This window comes from Choloepus didactylus, chromosome 2 (genome assembly GCF_015220235.1).
Source record: "Choloepus didactylus isolate mChoDid1 chromosome 2, mChoDid1.pri, whole genome shotgun sequence".
Lineage (NCBI taxonomy): Eukaryota > Metazoa > Chordata > Mammalia > Pilosa > Megalonychidae > Choloepus > Choloepus didactylus.
Genome location: NC_051308.1, coordinates 89,155,553 through 89,174,568, shown reverse-complemented (window position 1 = coordinate 89,174,568; position 19,016 = coordinate 89,155,553). Strand labels below are relative to the sequence as shown.

The window sequence follows — 19,016 nt, the reverse complement described above, 5'->3', positions numbered from 1 at the left end:
TTCACTGATTTACAGAGGGACCGTCAAACTAGTAGAACACTGTGCTTCTATAACTCTTGGTTGGTATCAGCCTACTGATTAAATAGGGGATGCAGATTTGGGATTTTTGCTTATTGTTCTTCAAAGGTGCATTCAGTGAAGTACAAGTTCTCTTTAATAAATTAGGGAAAAGTATTTCATTTTAAATATTACCACCAGGCATACATTCTGTGTGCAGACTCACCAAGTACACATTTCTTTGATAAAATTAAAATACCAAAGCAAGAGACACAAATATCCCAGACTCCAGAAAGTAATGTCTTCCTTTTCTAAAGCCTTTGCTTCGAAATGACTGTCGAACCTCTAAAAATATTTCTCAGGTGAAAAGAAATCTGTTAGACACTACAACTAAAGGAAGTAATAGCCACTGGGGTGAAAATAGTGAGGGTAAGAAAGAGAATCATGTCTAGATTTTTTTTTTCCTCCAAATAGTCCCCAGAAAGAATCAAATCTAGAATTTGCTGCTTGTAAGAAAGACTTAACATCCAAGAATAGTGGGCGGTTTGAAATAGAAGCATCTGGAGCTAACTCTCAAACGTTAGAACTGTTTCCACCCACCCTGCCACCTTAAAAAAAAAATCACTTTAAAATGTGATGCTCTTGCACTGAATTTTTCAGTGGGAAAAACACATTCAAAATGGTGTCAGCAGTGGCACATGGCCAGAGTCCATAGTCTGTGTGAAATTTGGAGAAAGAAGAAAACTTTTACTCTGCCCATGTTCAAAATCTCCCTTTTCCCTCTGGATATTGGGGTTTTTTGTTGTTGGTGGTGGTTTGGTTGGGTTGGATTTGGTTTTCTTATTTTTTAGTATTTAGTATGACATAGGAAGTTATCAGATCATTATATAATATTAGTGTTGGATATGGTTTTAATACTGCAGGTCTGGATGCTTTCCACAGTGAATCCAAAGGACTCTCAGGTCAAGGAGGGTGTGTTTGTATGTGTGTATGTCCCTGTGTGTGTGTGTGTGTGTGTGTGTATACACATACACAAATACTTCAGCTGTCCTTTCAGTAGCCATTTTAAGTTTCCATTTGATGAAATTTCTTATGTTGTGAAAATGCCTCCTATGTTTTTATTTTAATTTATAGACTTTCTTAAAATATTAATTTTAAACAAGTATCAAAGAACAAAGGAGATAGTACATCTACCATTTTTACCTCTGTTGCTAATAGATACAAGGATTGCTCACTAAAGAGAGATTACAACTCTTAAAAGAAGTCAAAGACCCCAAGTACAAAAGTTGCATATATACTTCTAATGCAACCCTATAACTTGATTTTTATATCAAAATAAATCTTAAATCAACGTCCTAATTTACATTTCATATATTTTTATTTTTTAATACTGGATATGCAGTAAGTGGAGCCTTTTGAATTCATTGAATAAATTTATGTTGCTGTCTGCTGTGTGCCAGGCAATTTGCTTAATTTATTTTATTGGGCTCTGAGTGCAAAGGATACTTACATTAACTTCCTACTTATCTTTCTGGATATTTCTTCCTACTTACTTAGAAGGAAGTAAAAATTCCTTCTAGGTATCTTCAACTGATCAGGTAATCGTTTTATATAATTTATATTCAAATGAAGAAAGAAATAGTGTTGCCTTTGTGTAATTGGTAAACATATTCTGCATCATCATTTAAAAGTATTTGACAAAGTTCAGAGAGCATAAGTTAGGTGTTGGTTGAGCCACTAATTTTCAAAAGTTTTCCTTTATACTTATTTAAAAGCTGGTAGAGTTTTTTTCCTTTATTTTACAATGAAAGAAAATATGTCTTTGCCTATTAAAATTTCTATAATTCTGGTCTTTATGGTCTTCTGGCTAACGTTACTTCACAAAAGTTGGAAAAGTAGTTATATTTTCCTTATTTTACTGTTCTCTCACTACTGTTCTGAGAGAATTGTAGAAAAACTAAGAATTTCCCAGTTGAAGAACAGCCTTTCCAGATTAAATGACTTCTTCTAGCCTGATGGGACTATGTAGTGGAGCAGAGATGGATAACGATATTACGGAAGTCAGCACAATCTCTTTTTGGTACTTGATTTGGCCCTTGAAATGTTGGTCTGTCTTTTAGGGGTACGTTTTTAAAGCCTTGGATCTTATCATTGTAAGATCATTCATTAAGCCTTTTTCACTGTCCAGGTAGAGGATTAGTATTCATATAATAATAATAAACTCAGTTGTAATCATTAATGAAGTTATCTCCACAGCCAGCTCATTAATAATTAGTATGTGTAAGAACTGGTCCTGTAACTATAGTTGAAGCCATGTTTTAATTTCATAGAAAGCACCCTACTTCATGTGTGGGAAGCATAATATTTTGGACTAATGTTTTATTAATGCTTGACATTTGTGAGGTGTATATATTTAACAAATAATGTCTATCATATGATTCAGATTTTAAGTATATGGGTTGTGTGTATGTGTGTATTTATGTGTGAAGGGATGGGAAAAAGACTATAAATAATGTAACAAAATGCTAATAGTGTTTATCTCTGCGTGATGGAACCATATATCAGGCTTTAAAAAATTCTTTTTTCTGTGCAGCGAATATATATTACTTTCAGAATCAGGAAAAAAAATGTGTGACCTCACTATATAGATACACACACACAAATACAAATTATGATAAGTTCTTAGTGAGGCATCCAAATCCGTGTGAAGCAAGAAGTCTCTCCCTCAAGTACAGAAGGAAAAACCTCTCCAGTACAATGGCATCAGAAAATGTAAAGTTAGCCCTATAAGCTTATAATCTGCTTAGAGTTTTACAAAAGCATTTGAAGTGATACTTAATGATTATGGAAGTCTCTTTAAAAACTGGAGGATAAAAGCTCATCAGAAAATATTACTGCAGGTTGTCTTTTACTAGAAAACTAGTAAGCAAGATTTATGTTTATGATTTTTTGCTTATTTGCAATATTTTCTTTCATTCACAATGAAACTAGCTTTATTGCAGCCCAGGAGAAGCATGAAGGTGCTTACAACTTAGACTGCCTACTTTATGGAATTAAAAATGTCAGTGAGATCAAAGCACTGTTTTTTAGCCACTGAAATGACACCGTTTGAGCATATTTGAGCAACACGAAAGCTATCATCCCTTATATTTGTTTTGGAGTTCACAAAGTACACTCATATGCTTTAACTTAGTTTATTCTCAAATATTGGAGGTTAAGGTTACTCCCATTTCAAAGACGGGAAAACTTTGGCGACTTACGCAGCACCATGAGTTAGGCAGAGTTGGAATTAGAATGAGTTTATTCCAGGGTTGTCAGAGCTTCACTCTCAAGGGCTAAACTGAGTTGAGCAAGCCATGCAATCTGAAAATCATCAATACAAAATGTCGTAAAAAGCAGCTACCGGGGGCTCTGGCTTCTGGCATCCAGAGGACTCAATCTGAGGTAGGCTTCAGCTCCAGATAGGTGGGGAGCTTCTTGCTGCACCTAACTTGAGACTACAACCTCCTCCAAACAGCATCTCTGTGCACATGGCCATTCTTACCTGGACTGGGGTTGAATGCATGAGGATGTGTGATTCACCACCCTTGATTCTAAACTTTCAGTTTTTGTATGAGCTCAAAGGCTGGGCCTGAAATAAGGCTTTGAGAGTATTAGAAAATTAGGCAACCATATTGCTGCCTGCAAACAAAAGATTGTTCTCATCATGTTGGAACATCTCTTCCCAGGTAACTAGAGGTTACTCATACTGAAAATAGAAGAGGTGCTTTCAGAGTAGTGGGGAATGGGTTAATCCTGTTTCCCTACAAGCTATAAGGAGTCTGCTTGAATTTTCTCAATGATTACCAGAGAATTGGTCATCAGAATCAGTATTACTGGTGAAAAGGGAAGACTAGGGATGTGGAATGTCTAGTATAACTTGGAGCCGGATACTTTCTGAGTAACTCAACAGTTGATGTTTTAGTTGGAGAGGCCCTCTTTAGAGCTGAAGTAATTTTCATTAACTGCCTTTCCCATCTAAAATAAGGTGAGCTGATAGCACATTGTCAAGCTAAACATTCTCTCCACCACTTATTGCCACCATGTTTCAGTGTCTCTAAGGAAGGTACAAATTTGAGATGTACTGAAGGTTTTTTTTCATTGCCACTGTTAGCCTTGCTCTCTTTTCTGATTACTAGTTTGTGGTCCTAAAACTGGACTAATCTAGATCCTTGTGAAATCACTTGGCATATGAATTAAGACATTATTTTATTTTACATGTTTCTGATAAAAAGGAAGGAGAAAAGATGAAATGTATGTATATAGAATGAGAGAAGAGAATAGATTTCATTCATTTGTTAAATTTTTATTGAGTACCTACTATCTGCTAGGCTTAGTTCTTATCACTGTAGATACAGCAGCAAACAAGACAGACAAGACTCTTTCCCTTATGAGGGGAGGGAGGGGAACAGACATAAAACTGGAAAGTGACTTGGTAAAGGGTGGGCTGGAGGGAGGAGTTTGTAGGTACTCAAAGAAGGTCTCACTCAGATCTTACATTTAAGCTAACATCTAGATCACAAAAAGCTGCTATCATTATGAAGACCTGGGAGAAAAATATTCCAGGAAGAGGGAACAGCAAGTATAGTAACCTTCAGTTAGGAATAAACATGGTGTTCAAAAAACAGAAAGAAGGCCATTGTACCTGCAACTTGAGAACAAGGAGGGAGAAGTGGTTCAACATGTTGGAGGGGAAGGCATGGGCTCCAAACCATGGAAGGTCTTGTAGCAATGATAAGGATTTTAGATTTTATTCTGAGCACAATGGAAACCATTGGAAGACTTTAAACAGAGGAGCTACATGATCTGAATCGTGCTTTAAAGAGCATTATCTTGCTGCTGTCAGGAGAATGAACTGCAGGGATCAAGAGCAGAAACAGGGAGGCCAGTTAGGAGGAATACTACAGTGGCCCAGTTGAGAGATGAAAAGGGCTTGGACTAGGGTGGGGATGACAATAGCTCAGGCCCTGTTGTGAGCACAAATTTCCCAGACATCTTTATACACTTTCAAATGCAGTCTTTAAGGATAATCAGCTTGGTGTTTGAATTTAAATAAATTTACATTTTTAACTAGTATGTAGTTCTGTAATTTCTAGATGCTGTGGTATTTTATTTTATTACTACAGTTTTTGACAATCAAGAACTGACTGTTAAGACATCTAATTTCTTTTTGGCTTACTTGTATGTACCCAGTCTGCTTGAGTCTATAATATATATCCAAGTGTTTGCCAAATGTTTATTAAAATGTTTATTGTCTTTCTGACTACAAAAGCTTTACTGCAGAAAATACAGCAAAATATAAAGAAGAAAATCGCCCATGATCTTACTGTCCAGAGAAGCATTTTGTTTTCTTTCAAATTTTCTTTCTATGCATGGTTATATTTATTTCCAAGTGGTTGTTCTTTTTGAAAGAAGTGAATTTTGCAAGCAAGAGTTCCCATAACCAGTTCAGTAATTAAGTGGTTTATTTCAGTTGTTTTTTCTTAGCATTCTTTAAGGTGTGAGGTAAGCTTATTTTCCTAAACTGAGCTGCTGCTGTCATTAGTTGTACAACCATCCTCCCATTAGCTGTTTATTATGTAACTCTGATGTGCTTTGATTACATTGTCTTTGTTTTCAACTAGCTTTATAATAATGCCCTTAAAATGCCCATCAAGCCAAAGTCACAGATTAGTCCCAGAATTTAATTCTTTTTCCTTTATAGCCTTTTTCTTTTCTCAGAACAGCAACCTCATAAATTTTGCCAGATTCCAACATTGTAGTCTTCAGGTGATACAAGTGAAATATGTTAGTTTGTTAATCCATTCTTATATTGCTGCTTTAACTAAGACTTATGGTGACTTATTTCAAACTTGTACGGAATAGGGTAGAAATCTTTTCCTAAAAAATTCTGGAACCAATCTAAATCTTGGCTATAAAAATGCATTCAGGAAAATAGAAATTCTTTTGCAATGTATTTGTCCTGAATGCAGACTAAAATGTAATGATGATTCTTATTGATTATTTTGCAGACCTCAAAGGAAGATCTGCTGCAGGCTGATTTTGAAGGTGCTTTAAAGTTCTTCAGAGTTCAACTTCCAAAGAGATATAGGGCAGAGGAGAATGCAAGAAGATTAATGGAGCAGGCATGCAATATTAAGGTAAGATACGTGAATTTGTATAAGAAAGGGGTAACTTCAATGTGGGAAAACATAAAAACATGGAAAATTATGTAAAAGCCTTCTATTTGTTGCTGAGATTTGAGTATGTTTAAGGTGATATTGTGTATGAACTAGTTTCTCCCAGATTTTTTGTCATACTGGTATGTATATAGTAGCTTAACCTAATAGGACTCAGAGTGAAAGTTAGCAGATTCTGATTATAACAATAGGAAGACAACCATTAATCTTATAGGTGGTCTCTAGAATGGGCTTCTATGATAGTGGTTTCCATAGCAGCAGACTTAGTATTTAGTTTTTACCATCTGTTTTAAGATTATTTAGGACAAAGCAAGAAAAGCCTGCTCAGGCAATGCTTTCCTTCCTCTAAGGGACCTGGAAAACTGAGTGTTGATCTGCCCATTCCCATCCCACACACGTCAAATGTCAGTGGATCCACTGGAACTTGTCATAAGTCTGATAAAACCAAACACATTTTATAAGCTAATTTGAAATTGAAATATCTATCCAGACAGTTATGCTATTAAGATGAGAGCACATTTCTAAAAAATGTAGAACCAATTTACTAATATTAATTATTATAACTCTGGAATATACCAGGGGACCTTCTCACATAGCTGTGACATATAAAATCTGTGACATATAAATATATGTTTGTTTCGTGAACAAAACAAAACAAAGATTCCTGCGCTTATGAACCTTACATTCCTGCAGCATGAAACAGACAATATTAACAGAAAGAAAAAAGAATATATTTAGTATATTAGAAGGTGATAAATAACTATGAAAAAAGAAAATGACAATCAAGATAAAGAGATGGGATTGGTTGAGGGAGGGAAGGTAGCAATTGTTATTGGGTAGTCAGAGCAGACCTCATTAAGAAACTGAAGGAGATGAGGTGTTAGTTGTGTTGATGTCTCTGGGAAGAGCATTCCAGGAAGAGGCAATAGCCAATTCAAAGGCCTTGGAGCTAGCTCAGGTCTGGTGGGTTTGCAGAACAAACAGCAAGGTCAGTATAGCTGGAGTGAAGTGAATGAAAGGGAGAGTAGTAGGAAAAGAGATTAGAGAGTTCACAAGAGCCATTGCAGTGTTTCCACTGGAGGAGTGACATGATCTGAGGTTTATTAAAGGATCAGAGGGCTATTTTGTTAAAAACACACCACAGGAATGTGAAAGTAGAAACAGGGAGACCAGATGGGAGAGTTTTGCACTAATCCTCTTGAGAGATGATAGATTGAACCAGGTGATAGCACTGCAGATGATGATAAGTGGTTGGAACCTAGATATATATTGAAAGAGAACCAACAGAATGTTATGATATATTAGACGTGGGTGTAAAAGAAAAAAGAAAAGTCAAGATGACTCCAAGGTTTTTGGACTGAACAACTAAAAATTAGAGTTGCCATAGTCTTATTAAATACATTAAAATGGACTTTGACATAGACATTATTTTGACATAGGCACCATACTCACTGTAACACTTTTTTTTGTTGTTTTGAAATTCAGCCTCTTTTTAAAAGTAAACTATAAATGTTTTTTAAAAAGTAGAATTCAGTGCTGAAGGTAAATAACTGAGCAGGGAAAAAAAGTATATATTGTCCTTCAAATGAGTCATGTCTTCAGAGAGATCATTTTTAAAAAATTTAAAGAAAGGTGGACCTCTAAAGCCTTTGTCCTGAAATACAAATTCTTTAAAGCCTTCAGGGCTGATTATTTTATTTGGTTAGACTTAATGACTAAGCCTAAGTCACATTTGTCTATAGACTTCGAAAATGTATTTCAGTGGGCAGAGTGCCTTTGGCTGAATTTTGTGGGTGGTGCATTTTAAAGGTAGGCTTTGGCCAGTTGCTTGTTCCAGAGCTGCCAGAAAGAAGTATGTAAGTTGAAGCAATGCTGTACATAGTTTCAAAGGAAATTAACAGCATTGGCAAGTCAGTGAGGATGAAAAACCCATGGAAATGATCCAAAAATATGAAAGCAGGGAAAGTTTTTTTCCTATATAGTTTATGAAGTTCCTCTAAGGATAGAGGTAGCTAACAAATATTGTTCCAGTTTGCTAATGCTGCTGTTTGCAAAACACCAGAGATGGATTGGCTTTTATAAAAGGGGGTTTATTTGGTTACACAGTTACCGTCTTAAAGCCATAAAGTGTCCAAGGTAACACATCAACAATTGGGTACCTTCACTGGAGGATGGTCAGTGGCGTCCAGAAAACCTCTTAGCTGGGAAGGCACATCTGGTGTCTGCTCCAAGTTCTGGTTTCAAAATGGCTTTCTCCCAGGATGTTCCTCTCTAGACTGCAGCTTCTCAAAAAGGTCATTCTTAGTTGCTCTTGGGGCATTTTATCCTTTCTTAGCTTCTCAGGAGCAAAAGTCTGCTCTCAAAGGCCGTCTCCAAAATGTTTCTGTAAGCTGCAGCTCCTCTGTCAACTCCTGTGCATTCTTCAAAGTATCCCTCTTGGCTGTAGCAAGCTTGCTCCTTCTGTCTGAGCTCATGTAGTGCTCCAGTGAACTAATCAAGGCCCACACTGAACGGGCAGGGCCACACCTCCATGGAAATTATGTAATCAGAGTAATCACCTACAATTGGGTGGGTTGCATCTCCATGGAAACACTCGAAGAATTACAATCTAATCAACACTGATACGTCTGCCCACACAAGATTGCATCAAAGATAATGGCATTTTAGGAGACATAATACATTCAAACTGGCACAAATGTCAAGCCAGAACCATGGAATCTGAGAAAGAGACACATGTTAGGTATGTCAGAAAACAAGTACAAAATATGATCTGACTGGACTCAGAGTGATTTATTTAGACATGAACTGGTAGATATGAATACTAGAAACAAAGGAATAATAAGGTTTTATTTTTACGTTATCTAAGGAAAGTACCTTTTTCCTAGATGTTTAAAACACAGAATACCTGTACCTATGATTGGGAGTGGATGACTGTGAGGGAAAATTAGGAGAAGAAAGACAAGAGTAGTACAGTACTCAGGAATTATGCTGGGACTAGAATGCAGGTCTCTAGCTCAAAGGCTTATTTTTTTTTATGACTGAGGCCTAAATTTTGAAGTAACTTTTATATCAAGACCTCTACCACACATACATACACACTTGCATATATATAGATATATATATAACTGAAGAGTTACCTACCCTTATAAGATGTGCTGCAATATTTTCTCTTCTCCTCTATTTTATTCTATTTCATTTTAAACTTCTTCTCCACCCCAAGAAAATCCTCAAACCAAAACGCTGGTTACTACCCACTAAATCAGTTTCACACCAGCTTGCATTTTTGAAAAAAACGCTAAGACCTATCCCATTGTTTCTACCACCTTCCCTCTTCCCTATTCTGATACACCGCAATCAGTGAAAGGCCATGGAGGATGAGGTGTTACAATGAATAATGGAAGCGGGAATGTGGGCAAGGAAGTGAGTCATAGTGCCATCATCATGGTGGTATATGCCAGCAGTCGGCAGCTTTAGGAGATGATGAACTTTCAGACCCAAGCAGTGTGGTAGACAAAGCATTCATGGCGCAAAGGTGACTGTGGGCATGGGGAAGGGCAAAAAATGTGAACGCACGATTTCCTATCCGCAGCCTATTTAGGATTAAGGACAGAATTTCTGTCAAAAGTTATAAGATTTTCTTTTTTTTTTTTGGATTTTAATTATTTTCAAAGTTAGTACTCTTGTGTATAGTTTTATCTTCTTTGAAAAGCATGTTCTCACTTAATTACTCAAAAAAATGAGTCACTTTCCTCTAATTTTAAGAAACTTGATAAGCAGTGATTTCAGTGAATTGACTGGTTTTAAAAGAGATGCAGCAGCTATAGGTACAAAATTACTGGTGAGAGATATTTGGCATTCTCTGTGGTTTATTTCTGTGAGTATATCAATGGTATTTATTAATAAAGAAAATTGGGTTGGATAAAGAACTCTTTACTTCTAAAATCTGTGTAACATTAAACATCAGGAACATTTTTTGATAGATTCTAAACTGTTAATTTAAATAACTTGATTTTAAGTTATTCTAATTGGCTCTGCCCCCGTGGTTCCAACCAGGCTAAAATCAGAAAATATGTTGACTGATCAAACTTGACTTTGAATAGTCATTTGACTACTTAATTTTCAAACCAAGACCTAAATGAGAAACAGTTAAAGAAAAGTACCTAATATTACTATCCTGACTTTCCCAAGGAGTCAACTTTTATTGGATCCCATTATTAGTTTACCTTACAGTTAAAAATCCTGCTATCAAGGAAATACCTGAAACTGTCGAGCTGCAACCCAGTAGACTTGATTCTTAAAGACGATTGCATAACTATGTAGCTTACATGGTGTGACTGTGCGATTGTGAAAACCTTGTGGCTCACGCTCCCTTTATCCAATGTAAGGAAAGATGAGTAGAAAAATGGAGACAAAAGTTAAATGAAAAATAGGATGGGATGGGGGGAAAGAAATGTTTTAGGTGTTCTTTTTTACTTTTATTTTTATTTTTTTTTTGGAGTAAGGAAAATGTTCAAAAATTGATTCTGGTGATGAATGTACAACTATATGATAGTACTGTGAATAATTGATTGTACACTATGGATGATTATAGGGTATGTGAATATATCTCAATAAAACTGTATTGAAATAAATAAATAAATGAAAATAAATTTTTAAAAATTAAGAAAAATAAAAAATACTGCTAGCACTGTAAAGCTTCTTAAAGTTGGATCTTGGCTTAAGGGACTCTGAATCACCAGAAATTTGAATTTCTTTATATGAGCTTCTAAGCATTTTGTTTTTCTTAGTAAGATAATATAATAGCTTTCATTGGATTATTAAAAGGAATTCAGTGACTCAAAAAAAGTTAGCCTTCGTACTAATGGCATAATCCCCAGCCTTTTAAGCAAATTGGTACTTCTATAAAGCATTGAATTTATGAATAGGATACCTATATATATTCAAGTGCATATTACACATATTCTTTTTAATTATTCCTGATCTGATTGCCTGTTTTTCTACATATTTTTTCAATACCATTTATGTTATATTAGGTTAAATTGATGACATTGCATTTTTGTTAATTTAAAAACTGTCAATATTTGAAGTTTTATAGAATTTAATTCAATTTTTCATGTCTTCTTGTGGTTCAAATAGGTTCTGTGTATATGAATGATGAAATATTAAAAAATTTGGTCTTTCAAATATAATAAGCTTCATTTAGCTGACATTGCTCTGATAAAATTAAAAAGATAAATTAGAAGAATAAAATAAGTTATTAGTATGTTAGTATTACATGTATCTTAGTTCTATGGCCATGTAAACCTTTCCTTGAGAATTACTCTCCAAAGGCTGGAAAGCAAGTTGTTCATTGTTGTTATTGTTGTTGTTGTTGTTGTTGAAGATGATTTTTATTTGGAATAATGTTGCAAGTTGTGAGGGACCACGTTAGTAGCGATGTTCATAAGCACGTCACCCAAAACATTGTTGGTAGGTAGATCTTTGTAATAGAATGTTTTAAAATATAGATTAGCCAGTTTCTTTTTATTTTATTAGTACAATAATTTGACTAAAATTAAAACTATGAAATCTGTCCTTAACATAAAAGATGGGAATTAGGAAAGAAGAGTCCTTTACTGAGTGCCTATTATGTGCCAGGAATTCTGCAACAGGATTTCTCAGAGGAAGTGAGAACTAAGATGAAACCTAAAAGATCAGCAGGAGTTAAGGAGTACAGGGTGCAGGGGGAAGGATGTTCCACACAGAGATATATAGAGGCCCAGAGGAGAGCAAGCATGGATTTGTCCAAGGCCTGAAAGTAGTTCGTGGCTGACAAGTAGGGTGTGAGGAGGGAAAGGAAATGAGGGGAGTGGATAAGAAAGGGGACTGGAGAGAGAAGCAGGAGCCGGACAGCCTGTGCAGAGGTATGTGATTTGGATTTCATCCTGAGGGCAATAGGAAGCACTGAGGGATTTGAAATAGGAGACAGAAATGATCAGATCTGTGTTTTAGGAAGGTCATTCAGGCTACTATGTGGAGAATGAATTGAAGGGGTAAAACAGACCACTTCAGAAGCTGTTGCAATAATCCAGGTGAGAAATGATCACAGTATTTGTTATGGGATAGAGAGCTGCAGACACACTCTGGAGGTCTCTCAACAGGTCTTGGTGGTTAAATGTGAGCATTGGGGTAGGGGAGGAGAGCAGGGAAGGCACTCAGGATTCTCATTTTTGGCAAGTTGGTGGTAGCCACACTGAGACAGGGAACAAAAAAAGGAGAACAACTTAGAGGGGTAGAAGATAATGAGTTATGTTTTGGACATGTGCAGATTGTGGTGAATATCCACAAACTCATATTCAATTAGATGGAAATATCCAATAGGCAGATAAATAATGTAAGTGAGATCTAAGCTAAATGTAGACATTTGAAAGTCATCAGTATTGAAACCTTGGAAGTGGGTGAATTCTCCTAGGGAAGCAAATAAAATGAGCAGAGAGGATGGTTGAGGATAGAATAGATGTATTAACATGTAAAAGACTGACCCAGGGATAGAAGCTGGTGTAACTGAGAAGACAGAAGTACACTCAGGGGAGTGTGAAGTGCAAACACTAAGGGAAAAGGTGTTTGTTTTCAAGAAGAAAGGAGTGAATGTGCCAATGATACTTAGAGGCATGTGAAGTCACTAAGGAGTGGAAAGTGGCCATTTACAGTATTTAACAACAAAGCCTTCCTTGATGGCCTTAGGGAGAGTAGTTTCAGTGGTGTAATGAAGTATATAAGCCAGTGACACTGATTCAAAGGATAAATAGGAGGTGAAGAAATGGAGAAAGGAAGAAGAGACAGCTCTTCAGAGAAGCTTAGTATGATTGGGGGTGTGAGGTAGGGTGGGGGGTGAGGGATGGAGGAAACAGCCACAAGCCAGAGAGAGTAAGTATAAGAGGGATAAGAGGACAGGATGTCGATAAGGATTTTTTGGAGGTTGGGAAAGATTTGAGTGTTTAAATGATTAAAAAACAAAAAACAAAACAAACAAAAAAAACTCAGTTAATCTTTTTATCTTTTTTTCCTTATTGAACATCTACTATATTCCAGGTACTGTGCTAGAACCAGGGGTACAAGGTTGAGCAAAAGCAGATATGTTCCCTGAACTCAGGTGAATGTGCAGTTTGGTGAGAAGGAAATTGAGGATATCCCATTTAAAAATTTCTGTTAAGCAAGATTTAGAATGAAGGGGATGTCATAGGTGGTTTGAAAAAATATTGAAAAGTTTTTAAATGGACATTTTACTGAATGGGAAAACACAACAGACTTGCTGGGCTACATTGTTAGAGGTTGGCCAGTATGAAGCAAAGGCCAGGAAAGGGTATGCTAATAAAATGACTCTTGGGCCAGGGAGGAGCAGAGGGGAGATTCCCTGATTTGTAGCTTTTGCCAATATCCATGGTGTAAATACTTCTATCATGGCCAATTTTAAGCTACTGATGACTTAACTGGTTCACAGAATTTCTGGATATTTAACAGTACTTTTCCTGAGCTGGTAGTTGCTGACTCCAATGCAACACAGAGCTGGGGAGTTGGGGTTTAGTAGTAGGAGAGTGGTGGACATGATGATTAACGGAGTCTAGTGGAGAAGCAAGTAAAGACGGATGGGGACTGAAAGACCTTAAGTAAAAGGAGGCAAGGAGGGGAACAAAGAAGTGTTGAACTCCATGAACAGGAGGTATGTGGAGGAGGAGATTAAATCACTTGTGGTGGTTACCCAAGGGAAAAACATCTCATTTTTCATAAAATTCTTGTATTTTACAGGCAGTTTAGTGACATTAGAAATTAATACCAACCGGTGCTCAAATTTTTCACTTGTCAGCTCAGGTTAATTACTGGTAGCACCAATTGCTTTTTTGGCATCCACAGCCAGCACCTATGGATCAGTGCCACCATCACTTCCATTTTACTCTGATCATTCTACCAAAGATTTGAAATGCATTGTAGGAGGAATAAACAAAAATGGCAGAGGCAGTTAGATCAGAGGAAATGATGAGGGCCCCTAGAAGCCAAAAGCTGAGTCCTGATCTGGTGTCTTCCTCACACACCAAAATGGTCTTCCCACCTCATGCTGGAGAGGTAGGCACCAAGGACCAAAATATTACCATGGTAACTACTTACTCTGAAAATTCTAAGCTCTGCTGCAGCTCTGTTACCTATATGCTGTGCTGGACAATTCTGTACTCTCCAGAGGAGATTAATACCATTTGGTTTTGCCTCTCACAAACCATGTTTTTAATAAAAGGTAGTGATAAATTTGTTTACCTAGAAATTTAATATTTTCCCCACAAACCTCCATATTTACAACCATGGACTTGAATTTAACTTTTTGGAAAAAACTTTCAAACTATGGCAAAACTATAAAGAACATTTGTACTAAAAGCAATTTACTTTATCTCTAATACCTTCTAATTTCTCTTTGTTATTTATTGCTGGCTATTCAATGTACTCTCCCAAATAGAGGCTTTCTTTGAATTAGCATTGAGGCCCCACAGAAGCTTTTGATATCTCAATGGATCTAAAATTTGTACCCTGATGTGCCCCAGTGAAAAGGTTCATTTCTGATGAAACCACATCTTATGATGTTCCTTTCCTATAAATACCTCTGTACATTGACAACTGTGATTGAGAATATTTGGCTTAAAGTGTTATAATCTTTTGCCAGGGAAATGTTTATGTTATAGAAAACAGAAATGTCATAATTCACTGATAATGAGGTAGTTTCTATATCAAAACATTTGCCTCTTCTGAAGCTTCTAGTAATATTCATAATCTTTAGTATGCCTCAGATTTGAGGCATTATTTGCTTTTTGTTCTGTCATTTCCCAATGAAGAAAATATGTAAATGCTGGATATGCTCCCAAACAGTTGAAAACAGGTAGAAAAAATAGAGTATAGCTCCAGATGCCCAGGATCAGGCACTTCTTTTTTTTTTTCTGTTTGCCCAAAATTTATTTTATAAGAAAAACTTCTTTGGTTTTAAAAAAAAAAAGGAATAAAGGCCTGGGAGCAGTGTGATGAGCCCAGCTGGAAAGAGGCCTGTTAGTGGGCATTGCTGTACTCCTCTAAAGCCTGGGTACCTGTTTAAGGAGGGAAAGCAGGAACCCTGGGGCAGGGGGAGGCGGATGGTTCTCAGTGACTGTGCTGACCACTGTAACCTGCTGGCACAGGTCCCCCGGGTATAGAATAAGGGCCCAAAGCCTCTAAACCTAGCTCTGGGACTACCTTTGCTGGGCCCCATCAAGACCTCTGCAGAAGGAAAAGGAAAGAAGAAAAAACAGGTAGCAGAAAAAATTTAACTTTTATAGCTATTCTTAATCAGTTAGAATGCATTTGTCTCCTTTATTTGTTCCTGCCATTTTATTTTAACATTATACTTACTTCTGTCTGTCATTTTATCAGTCAAAGAGAGAGCCACATAGACGTTTTAAATTAACTTCATGGGTGAACTGGGATTTGTATCATGACTTACTCTTGTTTTCCCAGATGCTTAAACAAATACTATGTAATGGTTGGCTTAGCACAGGAATTTATTGGCTCTATGGTTGCAGAGGCTAGAAGGCTTGCTTCCTTCTGGGAGTAGGTATCTTCTGGCTGGCTGGCAATCTTTTGGGTTCCTTGGCTTTTCTATTACATGATAGTGCACATGGCCATGTTTTCTCCTTTCTCTTCCTGGGTCCGTTGACTTTTGTCTCTGGCTGCTCCTGTAGCTTCTCCTTCTGTGTCAAATTTCCTTTGCTTATAAGGATTTCAGCCATATTGGATTAAAGCCACCCTCATCCAGTTTGTATTATTTGGTAATTAGTTAATTAATAACATCTTCAAAGGTTCTGTTTGCAAATTGGTCACACCACGGGACCGGGGACTGGGAGCTGAACATGCCTTTTGCATGGGACATGATTCAATCCCTAACATAACTCTATATAAATCATTCTCCTGCCACCAAGAAAAATAAGATAAATGGATTTAAAATTTGGTTTATCTATCAAACTCTCTTTTCTTTAGAAAAAGAAATAAAAATACATAGGAATAAAGCATTAAGACGTTATATACTTTCCAAAATTGGTACCTTGTGGTAGACAGAGCTTTCTTCATACAATTAAGTACAAAAAAAAAACCTTCAAAATTCTTATCTCAACGAATAGTTTCTCTCCTTTAAAACTTTACATATCCTTTTTTCTTCTGCACCTAATTCAGTGCCAGCAGTCTTCTAAAGACTTAGTAAGACTAAATGGTCATGCTTTTAAATAGTAATTTTCTTATTTCATATACCTTTCTTCAGTGTTTTGCCAATTATCTTTTATTCAGTTATGATTTATGTTTATCTGTGTTGAAGAATAAAGGTAGAACTTTTCTTCACTATTTGGGAATAGTGGTAATTAATTATTTTCCCAAACTACTTAAAATGAGTTCTACACTTCTTTGAGTTTGTTTTTGTTTTTTATTTTATAAATTCATATTAAGATTATATTTAAAGTGTGCATTCTAGTTTGCTAATGCTGCCGGAATGCAAAACACCAGAAATGGATTGACTTTTATAAAGGGGGTTTATTTGGTTACACAGTTACAGTCTTAAGGCCATGAAGTGTCCAAGGTAACACATCAGCAATCAGGTACCTTCACTGGAGGATGGCCAATGGTGTCCGGAAAACCTCTGTTAGCTGGGAAGGCACGTGGCTGGTGTCTGCTCCAAAGTTCTGGGTTCAAAATGGCTTTCTCCCAGGATGTTCCTCTCTAGGCTGCAGTTCCTCAAAAATGTCACTCTTAGTTGCACTTGGGGTGTTTGTCCTCTCTTAGCTTCTCCGGAGCAACAGTCTGCTTTCAACAGCTGTTTTCAAACTGTCTCTCATCTGCAGCTCCTGTGCTTTCTTCAAAGTGTTCCTCTTGGCTGTAGCTCCTCTTCAAAATGTCACTCACAGCTACACTGAGTTCCCTCAGCCTGTCAGCTCATTTATGTGGCTCCACTGATCAAGGCCCACCCTGAATGGGTGGGGCCATGCCTCCATGGAAATATCTCATCAGAGTTATCACCTACAGTTGTGTGGGGTGCATTTCCATGCAAACAACCTAATCCAAACATTCCAGCTTAATCCCCACTAATATGTCTGCCCCACAAGATTGCATCAAAGAATATGGCTTTTTCTGGGGGACATAATACATTCAAACCAGCACAGTGTGCTTCATGCTTTAGGTTTGGAGATCTGATTTGAACAAGAAGATAGATGTGGTCTTCCTCTGTGCCCTCGTTGCTGATCCATGGAATTAATTTAACTTTGTTCTTCAAACATCTTAGGTATTTAGAATAAAGTGGAACAGGAGGGCTAGACTGTTGCATCCCTGAGTTTTAATATTCCAAACACTTTAACCACAATTGTATCAGATGCTAATGCCTCTGATCTAGAGAATATAAAATAGAATTTTATTATAATTGCTTAGTTATTCATATTCTGATTTCTCCAACTCTTGGATCCATTGAGCACTTAGCTAGTAAATAACTGAGTCCAATTAATACTCCGGAGGACTTATCTTTTTTTTAACTATTATGTCTTTTTCTCCCCTGCCCCCTCAACCCCTCTCCCTCTGAAAAATTATTTTCTTTTGAAATGGTGGAAACAATATGTAAATGAGACTAGCAACCCAAAAACAATAGTGAATAATTTTAAATGTTATTCACGTATCTCCAAATGTTGTTTGTCAAGCTTTCTGAAACTCTGCTTAAAGGGAAATGATGCATAGGGAAAATTGTATTTCTCTTGTTGTAGTTGGTAGTTGTGGTTAAATGGGCAATCCTTTCTCCTTGCCAATTCCATTTGGCTTGGGGACTTTCTATTTCAGCTACCTGTGGGAAGAGGGAACTATTTCATCTAGAATGGCTAGCCTTTTTTCTTTTCTCTTTTTTTCTGAATGTACCATTTCCTACCCAAACCACTGTAATATGTAGTTCACATGGCCTCTTTAAAATGCTTGTTTTTTTTTTATTCATAATGTGAGGGAATCTTGGAGTGCACACCACATGATGAAGTGATAAAACACATATTTCTTACATAGTTTAGGCTAGGGGAAGCTTCAAGTTACTCAATTTGGCACAGGTTCAACACACTTAGTGTGTTCTAGGTTGTGTTTAAGTCTCTACACTTAAATGATAGCTGCATTTTTCCTCTATTTTCCCTTACCCTTAGGGTTACAGTACTCCCTACTAGCTCTTACTTGTTTTATCCTGAAAAGTTTAAGGTGAACTTTCTCACTAAGTTGGTTCCTGAAGAAGTAGTACTTTTGTTTCTGGGTTCTACCTTCAGCTTTGTGTCCTTCTCATAATCAACTGAGCATAAGTTTCTCCCCAGTATCTCTGAAAACATCCTCTTCTTCTGAACATGAATCTTTCTTGACAACTGCGATCTGTATCTCCAACATATGGTAATACATGACAGTTTCCTATTTTTGTCAGTATACCCAAGTTCCCCCATTTCCTCCTAAACTCTTAGATTGTCTAAAAGTTCCTATTTTTCTTCATAGCTCTGCTCTTCACTTCCATCAGCCCTTTTGGTTGGCAAGGAATTTCCTCTGCCACAAATGTTAGCTTGTTAAAGTTCTAATTTACCTTATATACTCTGTTCTAGTACAATCTTGTTGCATTAACTTCCTCATAGTCTTGCCTTTATATTGTGTATCTCCCCCAAACCACAATCTCCCTGATTCTCTCCCTTCCTTAAAAGACATCTTTTAAGGTCAGGCAGTGAATTGTGCAAGTAAATAAGTTATGTCTTAGCACATTATCCAGTG

The 19,016-nt window shown here is 36.7% G+C and overlaps 1 protein-coding gene across 8 annotated transcripts in view; it reads left to right on the top strand.

Annotated features, from left to right (window-relative positions):
• The window catches only part of RABGAP1L (RAB GTPase activating protein 1 like), an 891,828-nt gene that overhangs the window by 731,101 nt on the left and 141,711 nt on the right, over positions 1 to 19,016 (top strand). For all 8 annotated transcript variants that reach the window (XM_037825297.1, XM_037825298.1, XM_037825302.1 and 5 more), the window contains one exon: positions 6,048 to 6,176. In XM_037825297.1, coding sequence (XP_037681225.1) covers positions 6,048 to 6,176 — 129 coding nt within the window. The remainder of the gene's footprint in view (positions 1 to 6,047; positions 6,177 to 19,016) is intronic.